Source organism: Cricetulus griseus, chromosome 8 (genome assembly GCF_003668045.3).
Source record: "Cricetulus griseus strain 17A/GY chromosome 8, alternate assembly CriGri-PICRH-1.0, whole genome shotgun sequence".
Classification (NCBI taxonomy): Eukaryota; Metazoa; Chordata; class Mammalia; order Rodentia; family Cricetidae; genus Cricetulus; species Cricetulus griseus.
Window position 1 is genome coordinate 63,817,282 of NC_048601.1, and position 21,545 is coordinate 63,838,826.

The 21,545-nt window shown below is 44.9% G+C and overlaps 1 protein-coding gene across 3 annotated transcripts in view; it reads left to right on the forward strand.

Annotated features, from left to right (window-relative positions):
• St3gal5 (ST3 beta-galactoside alpha-2,3-sialyltransferase 5) overlaps positions 1-21,545 on the forward strand; it is a 53,307-nt gene that overhangs the window by 5,698 nt on the left and 26,064 nt on the right. For all 3 annotated transcript variants that reach the window (XM_035448628.1, XM_027429502.2, XM_027429501.2), the window contains exon 2: positions 20,705-20,828. In XM_035448628.1, coding sequence (XP_035304519.1) covers positions 20,707-20,828 — 122 coding nt within the window. In that variant the 5' untranslated portion in view covers positions 20,705-20,706. The remainder of the gene's footprint in view (positions 1-20,704; positions 20,829-21,545) is intronic.

Consider the following 21,545-nt stretch of genomic DNA (forward strand, 5'->3'; position numbering starts at 1 on the left):
CTGGGTCTTCACAGCAGCCTTCTATCTGGTATTGCCCCATGAGGAAGTTTCTTCAATATCCAGTTCCACTTAGAAATCCCTTTTATTCCTCTAGAATAATTTCAACACCCACGGTAGGGACTGCTCATTTCTCCATTCGGTTCAGCCTCCTGGGCTGGACCCTTCAGACTTCTGCCTCTGCCGGCACCTGCTGTTCTGCACTGACATCTGCCTTCCCCACCCCACTCCAGTCCCTATCAGTGGCAGAGGAGCATTCCTTCTTCAGGGAAGCCCCTTTCAAACCCCTTGTAACGCCTTGCCCCAGCGTGCGAGTGCGGCACAGGACACCGTGAGAGGGAAGTGCTGGTCCACTCTTCGTCTTTACTTTTTGTTGTTTAGTTTTTTTTAGGTGGGATAGTAAGACCTTCTGAAGGAAAGGCTGTGTCTGCGTTGCTCCTTGCTGTATGTCTACATATGTACCCCGTGTAGGGTGGAAACCTGGTATGTCTGTTTGGGAGCCTGCCTAGATGCTGGCTTAAAATATTTTGCCAAACAAGATTGGGCCCCTCAACATTTTATCCTGGGTGGGGGATAAATTCCCTCCCTGAGGGACTATTGGTAATTAAAGGTTGTTGGAGAAGGGGTGTCATTTTCTTCAGTGGAGTAGCTACTAATAAGTTGCCCTTGCTGGGGCAAGAAACACTAATTAAACTCAGTGGACCACAGCAAGAGAGGACTTGCTGGTGGAAGGAAGAGTTATTCGGAAGAAGGGCTCCAGCAAGGGGGGAAACGGGTATAATAATGACTAAAATTCATTTATATGATATATGAAAGTGTCAAATGAAAGTGTCTCAGTTAGGTTTCCATTGCTGTGGTGGGACACCCGACAGCAACTCTTAATGAAGAAAACATTTAACTGAGACTGGCTTACAGTTTCAGAGGTTTAGTTCATTATCATCATGACAGGAAGCATGGTGGTTCACAGGCAGACATGGAGAAGAATTGTGCGTCTGGATGAGCAGGGAGAAAGAGCCACAGTGGGCCTGGCACACCTCCTAATAGTGCCACTCCCTTGGGCCATTTTCATTCAAAGTACCACAGTAAGAAAATTTTGCTAAAAAAAAAAAAAAAAAAAGTGTTCCAGATAAAAGGATTCCTGCTAGGCATACATCTTTGATCCCAGTACTCTGGAAGCAGAGGCAGGCAGATCTCTGTGAGTTCAAGGCCAGTCTAGTCTACATAGTGATTTCCGGGACAGCCAGGGCTGTGTAGAGAGACCTGTCTCAGAAAACAAAAAATAAAATAAGTAAATAAAACAAAAGGGTGCATGACCAGGGTGTGAAAGGCCATCGTGTGTTTGGGTCATTTCTTTCACAGACTTTAATATGCATTGCTGGCTTCAGAAGTAGGAACATGCTTAGCCTGATCTGAGTTTAACATGGCCCAGACACCTCTTTTTATCTCCTTCTGTTTTTCAGTTGCCAGGTCCTGTCAAGCCCTGTGTTGTGCCTGTCACGTTATTGCTGCTTCCTGATTTGGGGTTTAGCCAATGTGTTCTGCACCTGTAGGGCAAACACAGTTTTCATCAGCATTGGTTAATGTCAGGGCTGTCTAGCAAATCCCCAGCACCTGTCCCCATCAGCCTGGCTCCATGGGGAGTATATCTAAGGTCCCTTTGGTAATGTTATGGTAACACTTTACCATTTTAAGAGCCTGACTTTTGCCACTTCTTTCTGGGGTGCCGGATGGTGGCATCAGAGAGTGCCTGCCCCTTGTCTCATCTGTTTTTCATTGTCTTCGAGCATGCGGGGAAGGTCCTGATGCTAAACCTTTATTTGTGTTGGCCTCACAGTTGTTTTTTCAAACTGTCTGTTCTTCTGGCTTTCATTTTCTCCTATGAAGTATGATTTATTCAGCCTACCAACTTATCTTTCCTTTTTATAGGGAAATCTTCCATTAAAAACTTTGCTTCTGGAGTTTGCTATGTTTGGGACAGGCAGGGATTGCCACAGACTTGTTTTACCATAGCAGATTCTTTGAGGGTGATAATGTGGTCATGTTGGTTTCCCCACCCAAGAGCTCTTAGATAGGCCATTGTTAAGGGGACTCCCCAGAAAGGAGAAGTCCTCTGAACAGTTTTCCCTGGACCATCCTGTCTTGCTGCCTCCGTTCTCTCTCTCTTTAAAAGGTGTCTCCACTTCTGCCACTAAATTGTCTTGAGAGCTATACCCCACATCAAACCTTCTTGCAGGATCTTACATTACTTTAAGAACTGCTCCTCCCAGCTCAGCCACCAATTTCTGAGGCGTCTTACTCCCTGATATCTCCTGCTTGGCCCCCTTCTTGCCTTCCTGACTTTGGCTCAGCAGTTTAGTCACCCCTCACAGCCATGAGCTCAGTGACCTCTTGACCACCACAGTGCCTTGGCCTTGCCCTGCTGAGGTCGTTGTCACCACTGTCCTGCTGAGTGGATGTCCTGGTGTCTTTGTTGACTCTTAGGACCACTGTCCCTTAGATCCCCTTGTATCCTTCCTCAGAACACTTCTGAGCAATCAACATGTTCTACTTTCCATCTAGAGCACGCTCTGAAATCCTTCTCACCGTTGGAGCATTCACTCATTGCCACGTCCTCTAGGAGGCCTCCCTGATTTCCTCTGTTAGACCTGGGGCTCCTTACCCATCCATCTACCACACTATCTCATTGTTGGTGCTCTGAGTATTTGGGGAGTTCCTGGTCAACTGTTCATTGAAAGAGTAAGGGGATTATGCCCTATTTACTTTCCTATTCTCAGCTACTGATATGTAACATTTGCTTATTAAATGTTTATTTAAAGGATTATAAATCTGGGCATGGTGGTTCATGACCCCAGGGAGCCTGAGGCAAGAAGAACACATTGGATTTAAGGTTACTTAGTTTTAAAAAAAATACATAAATAACTGGAGGTAGGAAGACTTGTTAAGAGAACAAAGCAAATGCCATACCCTGCAGACCTGCTCTTCCCAACTGAGGCAATATGAGAAATTTAAGCCCTAATGCCTGAAGGCAGTCTGTGTTATACTTTAACTTCCCCCTATGCTTCTGTAAGGATTCTAGTAGTTGGCCATCCTTGGGGCAATTGACAAAATTAGTCATTCTAGCCCTTTGTTATGGGGATTCATCCCTAGTGGAATGTCAGTCAAAGAAGGCCAATGCAGACGACACGTAAAATACATGTGAGCTAGAGGCTGAGAGGATATAGATAAGAACGGTAGCAATGGGCACCCCTGGGGTGTCAGACAACATCTTGCTAATCTTCTTTCCACTGTCAGATATTTTCCAAGTCAGGCTGGGGAGATGATTTTGCTGTGCACCTGTGTAAAAACTGGGTGTAGCTGCAATCTGGTAACCTCAGGGTTGGAGTTGGGTCCGGGTAGGAGCAAAAACAAACAAAATGGAACGAATAAGACAGACAACAATAGAGGGAGGCACCTTATGTCTGTCTCTGGCCTCTTGAGAGAGAGGGAGAGAAAGAGAGAGAGAGAGAGAGAGAGAGAGAGAGAGAGAGAGAGAGAGAGAGAAGTACACATGGAGATTTCAAAAGCCCATACCTTTCCTGGTTTCTTTCTTTCTTCTCTTAACCTGAGGATCGGGATGTAAGCTCTCAGCTACTGCTCCAGCACCATGCCTGTCTGCCTGCCTGCTGCCGTGCTTCCTGCCATGATGTCATGGTCTCACCTTCTGCAACTATAAGCAACTAAATGCTCTTTTTTTTTTTTTTTTTTTTTTTTTTTTTTAATAAGTTGCCTTGGTCATGATGCCTCTTCAAAGCAAAAGAAAAGTAAGACACTAGGAATCTCCCATCTGTCACTTTTTAATTCATAAAGATAGCAACTTGATAGTGGATTCTCTCTTAACCAGCTGTTCACATGAAATGTCACCAGTGCCAGGCCAGTTCAACACCATGAGCTGCCTGAGAAAATGCTGAGAGAGAAGTGTAGCCTTTCACTATGCTACTCTGGCTCAGTACACAACTTGAATCTGTGAAGAAACATCAGATGAACCCCAACTAGGGAACGTCCTACAAAATACTTGGCTGGTACTTTTTTAAAAATGTCAAGGTCATGAGAGATAACAGAACCATTTTAGATTAAAGGAAGCCAAAGAGAAGACATGACATTGGGCTTCACATGTGATCCTGGACTGTGTCCTGGAAAAGAAAAAAAAAAAAATTGTTGCTGTTTTTGTTCACAACTCATTGCTAAACTACTAGAGAACTTTTCTTTCCCAAGGCCTTTATGTTAGAGTCTAGTTTTGAATCCGTGTTCATGTTCTGACCTTGACCATTATACCGTGCTTATATAAGGAATGATTTTGTTTCTAGAAAAATAAAATATTCAGGCTCACAATGCCTTCAACTTGCTTTCAGGTGTTTCAATAAATTACGCATATTATACACTGACAGGACAGCGTGCACATGTTAACCATGGGGGGATATCTGGGTGAAGGATAGATGAGAATTCTTTGTATCATTCTTGCACCTGTTCTCTAAATACAAAATTGTTTAAGAAAGCAAAGTGGACATCACTGCAGCCTCCTGCTCAAGGTGCCCTGACACCATGACAACAGAAGCTGTGGAAATGGCCACTACGGCTCATTTTATCTACTATTGAATACTTTTCAGTATCTTTCTCTCCTGGCCTCTCGGGAACAGAATGAAGACCTAGTATCTGCTCCAGAGTTCTTTCTGCCATGCCTACTACTTCTGCTATTCTAAGAGGCTTCTGGTTTGTGGCTGGGCTCAGGGGCTCAACCAGCTCTGGCCACCCTCCATCCCCCCATTTCCTGATTTAAACTGAACCTACCACAGTCCTGTGAGAGAAGTTTCCCACGAAGACTTTGCAGTGTTTTTAAACCCAAACACAGGATCTGTACACTGTAAGATGCTGTGGGCCAGCCCTCAATAGCAGATAAAGTACTAGTCCCAGGGTTTGCCTGTTAAAGGTGGGTCTGCCCACACTGGCATTGTGGCTTAGTTACACTTGTAATTCCATCACTCAGGAGGCCAAGCAGGAGGATCCTGAATTTGAGTCTGGACTAATAGGGAGATAATGTCTCAAAACAAGACCTACAAAGCAAAAAGTAGTCCCCCCATGCCTTGAGAGAACCCCAAGTTATACCTTTCAGTAGAAATCTCATCCTTCTATAGGCAGAATAGTTTTATTAATTTTTGAGAATTTCATACATGCATATAATATACTTTGATGGTACCCTCAGATCTTTCCCCCAAACTTCTCCCATCCTTCACCCCTTCCAGATTGACTTCAGTTTGTGCTGCCCACACTCCATCCCCAACCATTTTAAATCCAGTTTGAGGAGCTTTTGTACTCCAGCTGGGCTCCTCTGTGGAAAGGTAGTGCCGGGGCAGTTCTTGAATCCAGAGGAGGATCTCCAAGTTGGGGCTTGTTAAGGGTTTATAACAGGTTTGTTGGTGGGTGGGCTCATAAATGTCTGCAGAGATCCTCTGAAACTGCCGAGCTCCAGAGGACAGAGGAAGGAAGGATGTTCTTCTTTTCTACCTTTTCAGCCCAGTTCTCACTTGCCAGAGCCTTCCCCTCCCCCACCCTTCATGGCTATCTGCTCAAGCCCAGCCGGTAGTTACGTTGCGTTCTCTGTGTGTTTGAATTTAAGAAGAAGAAAAAAAAATCCCCCACTCTGTTTTTTTTTTTTTTTTGGTGGGGGGGGCGGGTCTTTAGTCTAACTTCTTCCATTTATTCTTGCTTTCATTCTCTCCCTCCAACATTTTAGTGCCCATCTAACTGGCCAAGCTAGTTATAGGTTCTTATTTTGAAAAGTTAGAAGAGTGAGGATTCCCATCCCGGAAAGGAAGATGAGCAATAGAAAGTTTTCTCCCAACCCTGTTTTTTGCAGTTAGTAAACTGACTCCAGTACTAACCTTGCCCACATCAAATTGACAGATAGTTGAGCATTTTAATCCTCCTGTTTTCTTAGGAGGTGATGGCATCAAAGAGAACCCCCAATGGTACATAGGGAAGTCATTGATTTGTTCACCTGCCCCTCTCTCAACTCACACACATTCAAAAAGTCTTGTTTGTGCAACCTGGACACTTAAGGAATATCTACTGAGACTAGAGAACAATGTAGTCAGGATGGCTAAAGGTGACCCCAAGAAACCAAAGGGCCAGATGTCTGCTTGTGCCCTCTTTGTGTACATATGCAGGGAAGAGCATGAGAAGAAAAACTCAGAGGTTCTAGTCAATTTTGCAGAGTTTTCCAAGAAGTGCCCTGAGTGGTGGAAGACCATGGCCAGCAAAGAGAAACTGAAGTTTGATGATGGCAAAGGCAGATAAAGCCCACTGTGATGGGGAAATGAAAGGTTATGGACCAGCTAGAGGAGGCAAGAAGAGGAAGGATCCTAATGCCCGCAGAAGACCACCGTCTGGGTATTACTCTGCTCTGAATTCCACCCCAAGATCAAATCCACAAATCGTGGCATCTCCATTGGGGATGTGGCAGAAAAGCTGCGTGAGATGTGGATTAACTTAGTGGCAGTGAAAAGTCGCCTTACATTACCAAGGCTGCAAAGCTGAAGTATGAGAAGTATGTTGCTGACTGTAAGTCTAAAGGGGATTTGGATGGCGACGAGAGTCCCACTTAAGTTGCCCAGAAAAAATTGTGGAGGAAGAGGATGAATAAAAACTTTGTCTCCTATGAATTCCTTAAAGGAGGAGAGTGTCTGTGAGTGATGTACCTCTTACCTGAGCCGTGCCGATTGCTCTTGTTAGGTTTAATGACACAATTGATCACGACCATATTGTAGTTTCTCAAAGTGGCCATGAGTGTCCAGAGTGCTCTGAAACTGTATCAAAGTTGTACATAACTCCAAACGTTTTTAAAATGAAAGGGCGCACCAGTGTTCTCCTCACTCTGTGCACTTGCTGTTAGTGTGACAAGGCATTTGAAGATGTTTCTGTTGGTGTGACAAGGCATTTGAAGATGTTTGTGGCATTTGTTTTCAACTCATAAGGTAGTGTTAACTATATGGCTATTGGCTAGAAATCCTGAGTTGTCAACTGTACTTATCCATAGTTTGTAGAGAGAACAGAACAACCCAGACTGATATCTTGTTTGGTGTGGAAGCCGTGAGGGGAAGATGCCTCTTGGAAGGGGCCATAGCTTAGGGCATGTGCTGTGAGGCTGGGATTCCATTTAGCTTCAGGTTGTCTTGTTTTTGTATATAGTGGCAAGCATTCTGGTGACATTCTCAGTTGTGGAAAGGAGGGGAGGGGTCAGCTGGCATGAGAAGTGTTTGGAACTGTTTTTAAGCAAACAGTAGAACTCATCCTTGTCAGCAAAGCAAGGAACTACTGCATCGATGAAGCTCAAGAACCCTCTGTACCTAACTGCAGTTTTCAATATTCTGTTGGTTTTTTTGGTATGTTTAGAATGCTGAAATAAACAGTATTGCATTTATAAAAGAAAGGAAGGAAGGAAAAGGAACATCTAGTTATGGTTTATTTGGATATGAAGTCACAGGTGAGTTTGGGTGCCCTTTGAGTGTGGTTCCAGTTGCAAGCTGATGATCAGTGCATTCACTCACGAGTCAGTCCCTTCAGCCAATAACTGCTTGTTAAGTGCCTTTTGCACTGTTTTAGGGTGCCAAGTTAAAAGAGTGAACAAAATGGACAGAACCCTCACTCTAGGGATCATCTACATTGTTAGTGTGGAGAGCAGGCGGCTAGACTGATGTTTGCCAGTAATGGTCTCTCCAATGCAGTGAAGTCAAGCAAGATAGCAGGCGAGCAGTTAATAAGGGGTGAAAAGCTGTTTGTCAAGGAAGGCAAGGGAGCCAGGCCCCTAGGGAGTAACTGCTTTTGGGTAAACTCTTAGAGAGGCCACATCTGTGTGCATTAGTCTAGTTCTCATTTTGAAGAATGAATGTTTTAGAGACATTCCAAGCATTCAGAATTCATTGCCTCAATGTTTTTAAACTTGTAAAAACAGAGACTTGAGTGGTGGTAATGATGCCACCTTCATATCTGAGGAATTCCAGTTGGTGTGGATTAAAAGACGTGCCTCGGATCATGAGGGGGTTAATTGGGCAGAACTAGGGCTCACATTCTCAGAGGAGTGGTTTTGCTCCTCATGGAAGACAGACCCTTCTAACTTGACTCAGTCTGCAGAAGAGGCTTGGTGGTCTTCAGGCTGAAACCTGTCATTCATTCTATGTGTTTATCTCTGCTGTGAAAAGCTTGCTGAAGAGGAGGATTGCTTTTTAAGTGCTGTGCCCACATAACATGAGGGAACTTGCTTGAAAACAGGCATCTTCATCTGATCTGCCAGGTGTTACATTCTGGGCACCAAGCACAGGAATCTGTGTGTTTCACAGCCTCAAGTGGTTCTTGTATAAGGTCGGGTTGCAAAACCCTGGCTGAGATAATAGGAGGTGGGATTTAAGATTTATGTGTGCACATACTCACTGGGAGATGGTTGGGGAAGCCTCAGCAGCCAGCACTTTCTGTGGTTTTGATACTATGAGGAAACTGCATACTAGGGAAGGTCAGATGAGACCCTGCCCATTCCGTGGAAATGGGAGGGGCGATGTGGCTGGGTGCCCCCCACCCACTTGGGTGATATGATAGGAGTAAGATTGGTGAAGTACTCAACATAACAAGCCATTTGGATCTGGGAGTGGGTGCTTCCCTCCCACAGCAGGGCACTGGCTGCTAGTGGCTTTCTTCAGCTTCCCTCTGTGTGTGGATTCAGGCTAGTGCGTGTTTATTGTCTTGTATACCCTTGACAGGTAAGGACCAGACCATTATCTTGATAAACGAAGATGTCTTGAAATTGTACATTCCAACCCCAACACAGAACATTAGATACTGAAATGCAGGTTTCTTTAGTTTCAGTTCTTGATTTCAATCTTGCATTTAATTCTAACTACCATCTTGACTTTCAGATGTGGCAGTGTTAAAATATCAGTATGTATAATAACTGTCCCAACAGTGCCAGGGGTGCTTTTGTCTCTCAGGAATATGTGGCAATATCTAGGGACATTTTAAAAAATCACTACATTTTATTTATTGAAACAATATGTGTGTATGTGTAGATCTGAATGCCATAGCAGGAGTTTGGAGGTCAGAGGACAGACAACTTGTGAGGGTCTATTCTTCCACCATGGGGGCCTGGGGTTCCAATTCAGGATTTGGGGCTTAGAAGCAAGTGTCTTTACGTAGTGAGCCATTCTGCTGCCCTGAAAGACATTTTAAAATAAGATTATTTACTTACTTATTTTTATGTATTTACCTATGTGAGTTCATGTGCACCAGAGTATATCAGATGCCTGGACTGGAGTTGGAGGTGGTTGTGAGTTGCCTCATATGTGTGGCAACCAAACCCAGGTCCTCTGCAAGAGTGGTAAGAACTCTTTTAACAGTGGTGCCATCTCACCAGCCCCACAAGAGACATTTGGTACCCACACACAGGAGAAACAGAACGAGGGTGGTTTAGAGATGCTCACATTCAGTGAGGCCAGAATACTGCCAAACATCCCATGATAAAAAGGACTGCCTCTCCCCACAAACAATGGAGCTGAGCATGTGTGTCCCAAGGTTGAAAAGACCAACTGAATGCTTTGTCTCTGTGTTGTTACAGGTTAGGATTCTAAGCAAGCTTTTGGGTGTGTGTGTGTGTGTGTGTGTGTGTGTGTGTGTGTGTGTGTGTTGTACTGCTATAGCTACCCTGTTCTTAGTTACCTAGATTATGTGGGTGGAAGTCACTTGGGCAAGGAAAGGTAGGTTGTCTTCTAGAACGGAACGAGAAGTTAGAAGTCAGGGGCTTCCTAAGGCATGCATGGGTAAGGCACAGGACTGGTGTGCTCCTGAGTGATCTTATTATGGCTCAGTGAGGTTTACAACACGTTCTGTGATGCATAAACAGAAGAAAGTGGCCACTATAGTACAAAGTAGTGGACCTGTCATCTCACAGTTAATTTTTTTGTGATTAGCTGAAATACGCTTATCTAATAGGAGTCCCTCATACATTTTTATCTACTTTTTAAAATTGCTTGTTTTGATTTAGGTTTTTTAAGATAAGCCCAAGCTGGCCCAGAACTCTGTGTTTAGCCCAGGCCTACCTTATACTCGACAGCAATACCCACCTGTGCTGGGGTTATAGGCATATGCCCCACACCCAGTTAATAGTATTAGCTTTAGCCTCAAATGTTACATTAGATATCTATACTTGTTCATTCTATATTTTCCATCTGCTTTCTGTTTCCTTCCCCTGACCCAGCCTGTGCTAACTGCTGGTGAATTGCCTGTATCTGTATTTTGAGGTTTTTTTTTTTTTTTTTTTTTTTTTTTTTTTTTTTTTTTTTTTTGCACATGTAAGTATGATCAAATAGGCTTTGTCTGTGTCCAGCTTATTTCACTCAGCACAGTGTCCTCCATGGGCCTCCATGTTGAAGCAAGTAGGAAACTTTATCCATCATTGCTTCAAGATGGGGTAAGGATAGAAGAGAGTTTTCTTTAGAATTTACTGGCACCTATTGCAGCCTGGCCCCTTTGTGCTAGCTGCAGTGATGATTGCCTGCCCACGGACAGCTCTTAGACTGCTCTGCTCAATGGCAGACACCACTGCTGAACAGCCCCTCTCCAGGCAGCACTCCCCACTTACTGTCCTTGAGATCATGTTACTTTCTGGCAGGTTGGTTTCCAAAGCAGGACTCAGCCGTTGTTTTCTCTCTGTGTCTTTCCTTTGTGCAATGGCAGGGCCAGTGAAACTGACAAATTACCCTTTCATGTGAATGCATCAGGGGTGTCTGTGGTAGTCCCTCCTGGGTTAAGCATTTTGTCCAAGAACTAGTAGTATTCATTTTAAATGATGAGAGTTCCAGAATTATCTAAAGCCTACAAAGGCACAGATTTTATCTACCTTCCTTTTTTCTTTTTTATATGTGACAGATTCTTACATTGTACCCCAAGCTGGTAACTGGCATTAATTCTACCTCTACCTCCCGATTGCTGGGATTGCAGGTATGACCTACCGTACCCAGCATAGATTTTCTTTTTTCTTAATACTTCTTTTCCTTCTTTCCCACTCCTTCAAGGTAGATACTTCCGAGTTAAATCTGAGTGTTGCTCTTCCACACTGGGATTTTATCTCTGTAAGGATCTTATCTCTTATCTTCCTTGTCCAAATGGCCCTAGGTCCTTATCTGTTCTAGACTTACCTATTTCCTTCTTTACTGCAGGAACTGAATTTTACCTGGGCAAGCAGCATGCCCAGTTTATGAAAAGCCTCAGCCAACTCTGCTGTTGGGGAGGCCATGGCAACTCTGCTGTTGGGGAGGCCGTGGCAACTTTGATGTTGGGAAGGTCATGGTATGTAACATGAAAAATAAATGGACTCAGAGACTGATACTGGGGTTCAAGCTTCAAGCTGAATATCAGAAAAGCAAAGCAGCTGGCCACTAGCTTTCACCTCTAACTCAGGCTGAAAGGGCTGATCCACACATGAGATCTTCATCAAGTCTCAAAGTGCTGCCTCTCCTCAGTGTGGTTGGAGAATGAATGTTTCTCTGAGACCTTGCTTCTGTCTTATATACTTCCCTAATATTAGGATTAAAGGTGTGAGCTATAATTCTCTTTTAGACTGATGCACTCTTGTGTAGATCTGGGTGGCCTTGGACTCACAGAAATCTGTCTACCTCTTAATCCTGAGTCCTAGGATTAAAGGTGTGTGCCTCCACTCCTAGTTTCTGACTGCTGGGATTAAAGGCGTGTGCCTGGCTTCTATAGCTTGTGGCTGACTTTGCTTTCTGAATCCTCAGGCAAGATTTAATAAATCATAAACAATATATCACCACAATCGTAACTCTGCTGTTGGGGAGGCAATGGCAACTCTGATACAAATGGAAGCTGGGAAGGGTCTCAGAGGTATGCCTCTCTCGATCCTGGCAATGCCCTTTGCAGAGCTCAGCTTGCTCTCATATGTGACCCTACCTTGAGTTAAGGAGTTGACTTTGGCTGCAGAAAGAGGGTGGCTGTACAGAAAAGGGGAAGCCAGCATGGGCTTGAACCATTTAGGGCTTGGGTTGGAATGGTAGGGACAGCCCAAGGTATTCTTATTCGGGCTGAACTAGGGCAACCAGGATCTTTACTAGGTAGGTGATGATCAAATTTACAATGTTATTGTAACCACCCATGCATTCGTCATAATTTTCTTTATAGTTATACCAGTAATAATTGGTGGCTTCAGAAACTGGTTATTCCCATGAATAATTGGAGCTCTTGGCATGGCATTCCCACAGATAAACAACATGAGCTTCTGGTTACTACCCCAACATTTCTATTATTACTAGCACCATCAATAGTAGCAGCTAGGGCTGGAACAGGCGGACTGTATAGACCCCCCATTAGCTGAAAATCTAGCCCATGCTGGGGCATCCATAGATCTTACCATTCTCTCCTTACACTTAGCCAGTGTTTCCTCAATCTTAGGCACAATTAATTTTATTATTACTATCATCAATATAATAGCCCCAGACATAACATAATATCAAACTCCATTATTTGTATGATCAGTCCTTATCACAACTGTTCTTTTACTCCTCTCCCTTCCAGTCCTAGTTTCGGGAATTGCTGACAAAAATCTAAATACAACATTTTTTGACCCAGCTGGAGGAGGTGACCCAATCCTCTATCAACACCTATTTTAATTCTTTGGTCACCCCAAAGTTTATATTCTTATTCTACCAGGCTTGGGAATTATTTCCCATATTGTCACATACTACTCATACCAGTTTGCCAGAGGGACTCTGCCATAGTTAGGGTCACTATTGCTATGATAAATGCCATGACCAGAAGCAACTGGGGGAGGAAAGGGTTCATTTGTCTTACATTTCCGCATCATTGTTCATCATTGTGTTAGTCAGGGTTCTCTAGAGTAAAGAAACATACAGAATGAATCAACCCTCCTCCTTACCCCTCATCTTCAGTATATGCTGGAATGTCTTTTCATAGACTTCCTGCAGAAGGCACAGTCTCTCCACCTTCAGATTAAAAAGGTGTGTCTGTCCATCTCAGAGATCCAGATTAGAAGTGGATCTTACTACTTCAAATTAAGCAAAAACCTGGAACAGGTGTGCCCCCTTTTGGGGTTTTAGTTAATTCCAGATGTAGTCAAGTTGACAACCAAGAATAGCCATCACAATCATTGAAGCAAGTCAGGATAGGATCTCAAACAGGCGGGTCCTGGAGGCAGGAGCTGGTGCAGGGGCTACAGAGAGGAGCTACTGACTGGTTCGCTCTCCATTGCTTGCTCAGCCTGCTTTTGTATAGAGCCCAGTGTTGGCCCCATCCACAATGGGCTGGGCCCTCCCCCATCAATCATTAAGAAATTCCCTTCAGACTTGCCAATATCCCAATCTTACGGAGGCGTTTCTCTATAGAGGCGCCCTCCTCTCAGAGGACCCTAACTTGTGTCAAGTTGACATAAGACTAGCCAGCACAGGCGCCAGTACTGCCTTCTTCGTGCCTGCACCTCACTCCAGTGCCAATCATTCTCAGGCATTTGCTCTTGCCCTCACAGTAGCCAGGCCTCTGGGCTGAGCTTACTAGTTTCATGTGCCCAGGTCACATGTCAATATCACCCCCACCCTTTTCTACCAGAACTAGATGCATTTGTGCATTTACTAGGAAGTGTTTGGTTTGGGTTTTTGGTTTTTGAGACAGGGTTTCTCTGTGAAACAGTCCTTGCTGTCCTGGAAGTCACTCTGTAGACCAGGATGGCCTTGAACTCCCAGAGATCTGCCTGCCTCTGCCTCCTAAGTGCTGGAAATAAAGGCATGCACCACCAACTCTCTGGAATTACTAGGAAGTTTAAGGTGCAGCCTTGTGGTGATTTGAAAGAAAATGGCTTAAGTCTGGTCTTGACCCCTTTGTTATCACTCCTCCCTCTCTGCAAACTGGATTCCAGAGTTCAGCTCAGTGTTTATAGCTGTAGGTGTCTGCTTCTGCTTCCATCAGCTACTGGATGAAGGCTCTATCTCTCAGCCTAGACACAAGGCGGAGGGCCTAGGCCCTGCTCCAAATGATAGGACAGACTTTGAAGATTCCCCCATGGAAGGCCTCACCCTCCCTAAGGTTGGTGGGGGCTAGGGGAGGAGGGGAGGGACAGGGAACTGGGATTGACATGTAAAAGAAGCTGGTTTCTATTTAAATTAAGGAGAAAAAAAAAGGAAATGACTCATTGGGAGTGGCAGCTATTAGGAGGCGTGGCCTTGTTGGAGTAGGCATGACTCTGGAGAAAGCGTGTCTCAGTCTCTTCCTGCTGCCTTCTGATCTGGATGTGGAACTCTCAGCCCCTCTGCAGCACCATGTCTGCCTGCACACCGCCGTGCTTCCCACCATGGCAACAATGGACTAAGGCAGCCCCAATGAAATGTTTTCCTTTATAAGAGTTGCCTTGGTCATGATGCCTCTTTACAGGAATGGAAACCCAAACTAAGACAACACTAGATGCTTTTTTTTTTCCCCTGTGGGAAGCTTATCTCCTTTACCATGTACAAATTCATTACCACCGGAAACCACACAAAACCTGACATTCATGTCTCCTTTCTGTAGTTGAGACCCAGATCCTTGGTGTGTTCTTTCTCCACCACCCTCCTTTCATCATTTCTTAGTCCATCTGCCACAGCCTCCTCCTCCTTCCTTTTGGTCCACCTCAGGATGCCCCCTGGGTTCCTCTTCACCTTGCCAACCAGCAGTGAGTACCTAGATCTTGCCTCAGAGTCACTAGGAGTGTAGCATTCAGCCAACTGGAGTAAGTCTTCACCTGTTGTGAAATCCATTTCTCATAAACCTCCCGTTCCCATGGATGTAACCTTCATGGGCTATTTCCTCACCTGTTGTGCAATCCATTTCCCATAAGCCTCCCACCCCCATGGATATCATCTCTGTATCAGTTGCTCACCTTTCTGGACAGCCTAATCCAGTCACGTTGATTTACTCACTGATTTCCCAACTTCAGATGTCATTTGAAACAGTGTTGCCCTAGCAGGCCCTCATTGTTTAAGCACCCATGTACATGTTCCAGCTGCTCATCCTAGGCAGCGGAGGGGGAGAAGGATGGCTTGGATTTCTCAATACCTCTACTTACCCAGGTGGATGTTTAGGATCTGGTCAGCTCAGATGTAGGCTTATCCTTCCCAGTCTGTGGGCGCCCTGTCTACTCTCATGGCAGCAATTAGGGTCGGTTTGCCATTTCATCTTTTACTGCTTTGAGGTGTCTATACTATTATGTGTAGTGGTTGATTCTTAATTTCATGAAAGTTTAGGGGGAACCTATGATGGGTGATCCAGTTTCCACAGACTCATCACTTCTCCGGGTTCCTCTCAGCCACCCTTTAAGATTCTGAAGTTTCTTCCCATTGTTTTTGTATAACCATATTCATTTTTCTTCTACAAACAGCACAACCAGTCCCCAGGTTCTTGCAACCATTTACTTCCCTCCATTCCTAAAATTCTTTCATTTCAAAAACAGATCATTGGGAGCCAGTGAGATGGCTCAGTGGGTAAAGGCTTAAATAATAGTACCTCTGGGGCACTGTTGGTCCTCACACCTGGACGTTTGCTAGTCTTGTGCCTCCTGCTCTATGCCAACAGCAGTTGGTAGTCCTGTAACAATAGCTGATTAGGAGTGGTCAGTGGGTCTCCTAAAAACATCCCAGTGAGAGCAAGAAGTATAGACAATGACACAGCTCCCATGAGTGACGCAGAGAAGTAAGACCCAAGGGCCTGCGGTTTCTGTCGTCCCAGGAATTCAGAGAGGGTCAACTGTGAGAAGGCATAGGCTGCTCAGTGATTCATCAAGCACAGCAGGGACCTAGGTCTCTGAGCCTGATAGAGACAGTCTCCTGGCACCAAGACTTTAAGAAAAGCCAGAAGAAGAGGAGAGAACTGTGCCTGAGAAATGAAGCCTTACATCCTGGGAAATGGGCAGAGGCCGGTAGCCCCACCAGAGACCCTCTTGCCAGTATTGAGTGGAAGACAAAGCCTCCAAGTAAATGAGAAAGCAGATTTGTTGCAGATGGAAGAGAGCAGATCTGATGAGGGTGGAGCCAGGTGGGTAGGGTCCCAATATGAAGTGATTATCTTTCAGTGGGTCCTCTCATTAAACAAACATGCCACCCTCAACAGTTGGTGTAAGAGGTTTATTGGGGAAGGAGAAAGCAGAAGAGTGAAAGACTAAAAGGGTGATACCTCCTTCCATTTTTGGCTGGCTGGCAGAATGTTGCAAAGGTGCCATAAAATATTAGGATATAGAGTTCTGGGAAGAGGATTTTTGGTAGGCTTATTCACCATAAGTGAACCAGAACGAGATCTAATGGCTTTTTTATCAAGTGAGGATTGAATGAGAAAGGCACAAGCTTCCCGTTAAGTCGTCACACAAAGGGCAGGGGCGGAGGACCCTAACTAAGCCTGAGAGACCTGTTGTTGCCAGTACCAGGTCTTGTCCAAGAGTCAAGGAACCACAGTTGAGAGATGAATCCTCACTTGTGGGAAGTGGCCAGAGGTGGGGAAGGGGAAGTCACACTGGTGTTTGATGGAGGGACCCAGGGATCCAGAGAAGTAAGGCTATCTTATGTGGAGAAGTAAGGCTGTCTTATGTGGAGAAGTAAGGCTGTCTTACGTGGACCAGGTTCTAGGGTTCTGGTGTGTCTCAAACTGCCAGTTGGCAGGAGGAAATGCCAGGAGAGCGTTTCTGGATTAGGGAACCAATGTTGTAATTAAAAAAATAATAATACACAAAACACCATGCAACAAGGCTCACATAGGTTTATTTGAAGAGGAGAGAGAAGGACAGAGAGGTGGTCAGAGACCAGTTCTTAGGATCAAGAGTGACAGAAGAGAAAGAGAAGAAGAGAAAGAGATGGGAGGTGGGTAAGGCCCACCTTTTAAAGGAAATGTAGTGCGCGTGCACAGGAAGTGCTTTTAGTGGTTGCAGCTGAGGGCATATCCTGTCAGGATCCCAAGAGCAGGCCAGTACAGATGTTTGAATACTAACACTTGTCTTTAACTTCTCTCAGATTCTCATGACATGGAGTAAATAAGCCAGATTTTTGGTCAAAATATCACACGAATGGCCACTGCCTCTGTTCCTGATGAGTTGTTTCCTTCCGCAAGCTCATGAGTCAGGCCTCCACCGTCTGCACATCCATCCCGTGTTTGTGGCTTCTAAGCTCCCAATAGAACAGCCCATAATCGCTGTTCCCGGCATGTGTCCTCTGCTTCTGTTCACTAGGCTGACCATAGAGTTTGAAAACTTTCCAGTGTCTTGGCTGTTGTGACTTCTCATTTAAGGCTTCAGTAGTATCTTCAGCAAAGATTACCTCATTAGGTCTTTGGCACTGTGTTTTGAATATACGTCAAATAGAATGATACACTATGGTGTTAAATATTTTCAGTGTAGAATGGGTAGGATATCTGCTGAGTTAGAACTGGAGTTGAGGGAGAGGTTATTTCCAGTATGGGGGTGGGGGGAGAGAAAAAGAAAAAAATGAAATTACTTGAGTGTCAGTTTACTTATGTTCATCTAAGATAAGAAACCACATGTTTTCACTCAGGTCCTCTGGAAGAGCAGCCAGTGCTCTTTCCCTGTGAGCCATCTCTCCAGAGTCTTAAATCATTCCCTGATAGACTGAACTGGACCTTTGGTAAGGAGAGGTGTTCTCTAAATTCTTTGCCATACCACTTAGGTCATTGTCTTGCTGCATCATTGGATAGGAATATCTTAGTTTCTGGTGTTTAGTGTTTGGTGTTCATAGTTGTGGCCCTAACTCTTTAGCCTTTTATTTATTTATTTTTTAAGAGCGCATATTAATAATACAAAACATTTTATAAATTTAAATGTCCCATAGCCTTATAAATTTAAATATTTTAAAAGCTGTTTCAAAAAAAAAAAAAACAGTTTTAGCCGGGTATAGTGGTACACTCCTTTAATCTCAGCACTTAGGAGGCAGAGGCAGGAGGATTTCTGAGTTTGAAGCCAGCCTGGTTTACAAAGTGAGTTCCAGGACAGCCAGGGCTCTGCTAAAGAAACCCTGTCTCCAAAACAAACCAAACAAATCTAGTTTTTTAATTTAAATTTAAAACTCCAAAATTTCCTCCTTTTAAAAAAGAGTTATTTTTTATTAGGAATACAACAATCTGCCTCCATGTATGTCTGCACACCAGAAGTGGGCACCATGTGGTTGCTGGGAGTTGAACTCAGAACCTCTGGAAGAGCAGCCAGTGCTCTTATCCTCTGAGCCATCTCTCCAGCCCCCCCCCCCCAATAGCCTCTTAAAGAAGTTTAAAGTCTCTCAACTGTGGCCTCCTGCAATATCAAAAAATAAAGTACCATTTTGACTTCAAGAGGGAAGAAGCAGGGCACAGCCACAGTCTGGACCAGGGAAAACCAAGCTCCAATAATGCAAACAGCTCCATGCTCAACAGCTGGGATTTGCCCACAGTCCTCTAGGCTTCCCCAAGGGGCTTAGGTCACGTCTCTGGCTCCAACTTCAGCAGCATACAAAGCATGCCTTTCAGGTCCCAGCTGGGTCCATTTCATGGCAGCTGTTGTTTCTGGTGGCCATCAATGGCACCAGTCTCTCCAAAACTGCTAGGGTCCTTTCCTCAGCTCTCCTTAGGAACTCAGCCCTGCCACACAGTGACAAGCATCAGGTGTTCTCCCTATGATCCCTTCTTATCTTTAAAACCAATACCACTTGGGTAACTCTTACATTACAGAGTTTGGCTGCCAGCGCAAGGTATGTTCTTGTACATGAACAATATGAAGGTGCAGCTTTAATACCTTCTTAAACAAGCGTTGTTTTAAAATCCTATCTTTCATAAGCCTTGTTTTTATAGCCTTGTTTTCAAGGCAGGAATTTTTATACGAAAATCTACCCTAATCCAAAATATCTTGGAGACCTGTTGCCTCCTTGGTTGGTTTATGCCATGTGATCAGCTTTAATCAAGATGGCAGTGAAGTCACATGACATCCATCATCTGCAACCCCAGCAGAGAGGACTGCCAACCACCTAGCTGCCTACTTCCTGATGGGGGCAGCAGCTGCGATGGCAGCAAACCACATGTTGCTTATGTTGTTCTTTGCTGTAGCTTCTGGGGATGAAACACGATCTGCCAAACTGAACAAACCCACATGGAGTTTATTGGGAAAGGGAGCAAAGGGAAGGGTAGCCGTTAGCCAATCAGGAGCAGAAATGGAAAGGAAGAAAGAACAGGCAGGAGGTAATTGCTTATATAGGGAATGGGAGCAGTTTTGAACGAGTTTCAGCAGTTGGGGCCGTTGGCCCAGTTCTACAAGGCCCTAGTTCCAAAAGGCCCTATTTCCACTTGGTTTCTACATGCAGAGTCCTTATGCAGGCACCTAATGCATGCATGATGCAGCCATGCAACCTTTGACAGCCTTTGAGCTGTCAGTGAGGAGTGCTCACCTGTCAAAGATGGATCCCGGGGCAAGGGAAGGTAGCCCAGAGAAGAGTGATTCTGGGGTGTGGGGGTGACCACAAGGATTAGAGAGGCCTGGTGACCAGGAAAGGCTCCCTAAGGAAAAGGTCCAGGCCCAGGAGAGGGCTGGTGTGGAGTGACAGGCGGGTGCTGAGGAAAAACCATGGGGCAGGAGAAGGAGAGGAGTCGGGAACAGGAACAGGGCCAGATTGTCCAGGAACCGGGAAGAGGGAGAAGCCAGGATATCAATGTGACTTTGTATTCCTTGGCTCATACAGGGAATCTACAAGACAAGTCTGATAATCTGGGTTAATGCTCAGGGCCCACATAAAGGTGGAAGGAAAAGTGGACTCCATGAAGCTGTCCTCTGATCTCAACACAGGTGCCATCACACACACACACACACACACACACACACACACACACACACGTGGGGGGGGCGGGGGAGGTAGAGGACAACTTTCAAACGTTGGGACCCAGGGATCAAAATTAGTTAATTAGTTCATCAGATTTGCTGGCATCAGACTTGCCTTGGCCTTCTTAGCCATCTTGCCAGTCCCCTACCCCAAATTAAGATTTTAAATTTTGAAATAGTTGTAGATTCATATGTGACAATCTATAGATTCTCTGTAACTTTACCCCCTCCCACCATGGCTTTTTGCAAAACAATAGTGCTGTGTCTCAACAGGTATGTCAGCAAGGATATGTCAAGACCCAGAACATTCCTTCACTTCAGGGTCCTCACAGTGCCACACCCCATACTCCTACTTATTTATTTATCTATCTATCTATCTATCTATCTATCTATCTATCTATCTATCTATCTATCTACCTATCTATCTATTTATTCATTTATTTATTTCCCGAAACAGTGTCTGTAGCCCTTTGTACTCACCATCCTCCTGCCTCAGCCTCCCAAGTGCTGGGATTATAGGCATGTACTAGCACCCCTCCTTTTCCCCTTCATACCTGGCATCCATTGCTGTGCTCTCTGCTTCTGTGGCTTGTCATCTGAAGATTGTGATGTCTCATACAGTGTGTGGACCTTTAGCATCAGCTCTTCCTAACCCCCTGTAGTTTAATCCAAGTCGTGGCATCAGCAGTCCATCCTTTTTACCACCAAGTAGCACTCCAAGCATGGCAGGATCACTCTAACGTCTCTTAATGTGTAATCCACCTGACGCTTCTCTCTTCCCCTCTCTCCTCCCAGCAATGCCAACTGAGTTCGCCTCTGTAAAGCTGCGAAGAGATTGCTCAAAGAACTCCCTGCAATGGTACACCCAAACCCAGAACAAGATGAGAAGACCCAGCTCGCTATTAAAAGGCATTGTCAAGTAAGCACAGCCTCCAGGTCCTGTCCCCTCTCCAGGTCAACAGCATAGGGTTAGGAGAAGTGTTCGGTGAAGTTCCTACCTGTTATTAGAGGAAAACCCTGGGTCCAAGCAGTGGGTTAAACCTCAGCTGTGTGTGATGTGTGTGTGTGTGTGTGTGTGTGATATGTGTCATGTGTGTGATGAGTGTGTGTGAGTGGGGGAAGAAAGATGAAATTTTGTCTCCCACCTCACTTTACTAATCTAGGAGGTATGAAAGGAGGTGGAAGTTTATGCGAATAAAGGCTTGTATCCCATTCAGTCCCCGTCAGCTGTTGTTTACTGAGGCTTACAACACGCCTACCACTCTAAGAGGTGCCTGCTATAGGACCTCAGACCAGATGGACCTAGGCCCGTGCTGAGTGGTGTGTGTGCACAGCAGACCCATGCTAGTACAGCAAAGAGATGTAGGGATCTCTTTACTACTCTTCCTTAAAAGAAAAAACGTCAAATTGGGGATCCAGCTCAGTGGTAGTGCACATACCTAGCACGCAGGAATCCCTGGATTTGATCTCTGGTGGTCCATAAACGAGGTGTGGTACTATATGCCTGCTATCTCAGCACTTAGGAGGTAGAGGCAGGAGAATCAGGAGTTCAAGATCTTCTTCACCTACATAGTGATTTTGAGGCCATCACATGAGACTGTGTCTCAAAAAACAAAAACAAACACAGGGGGTGTGG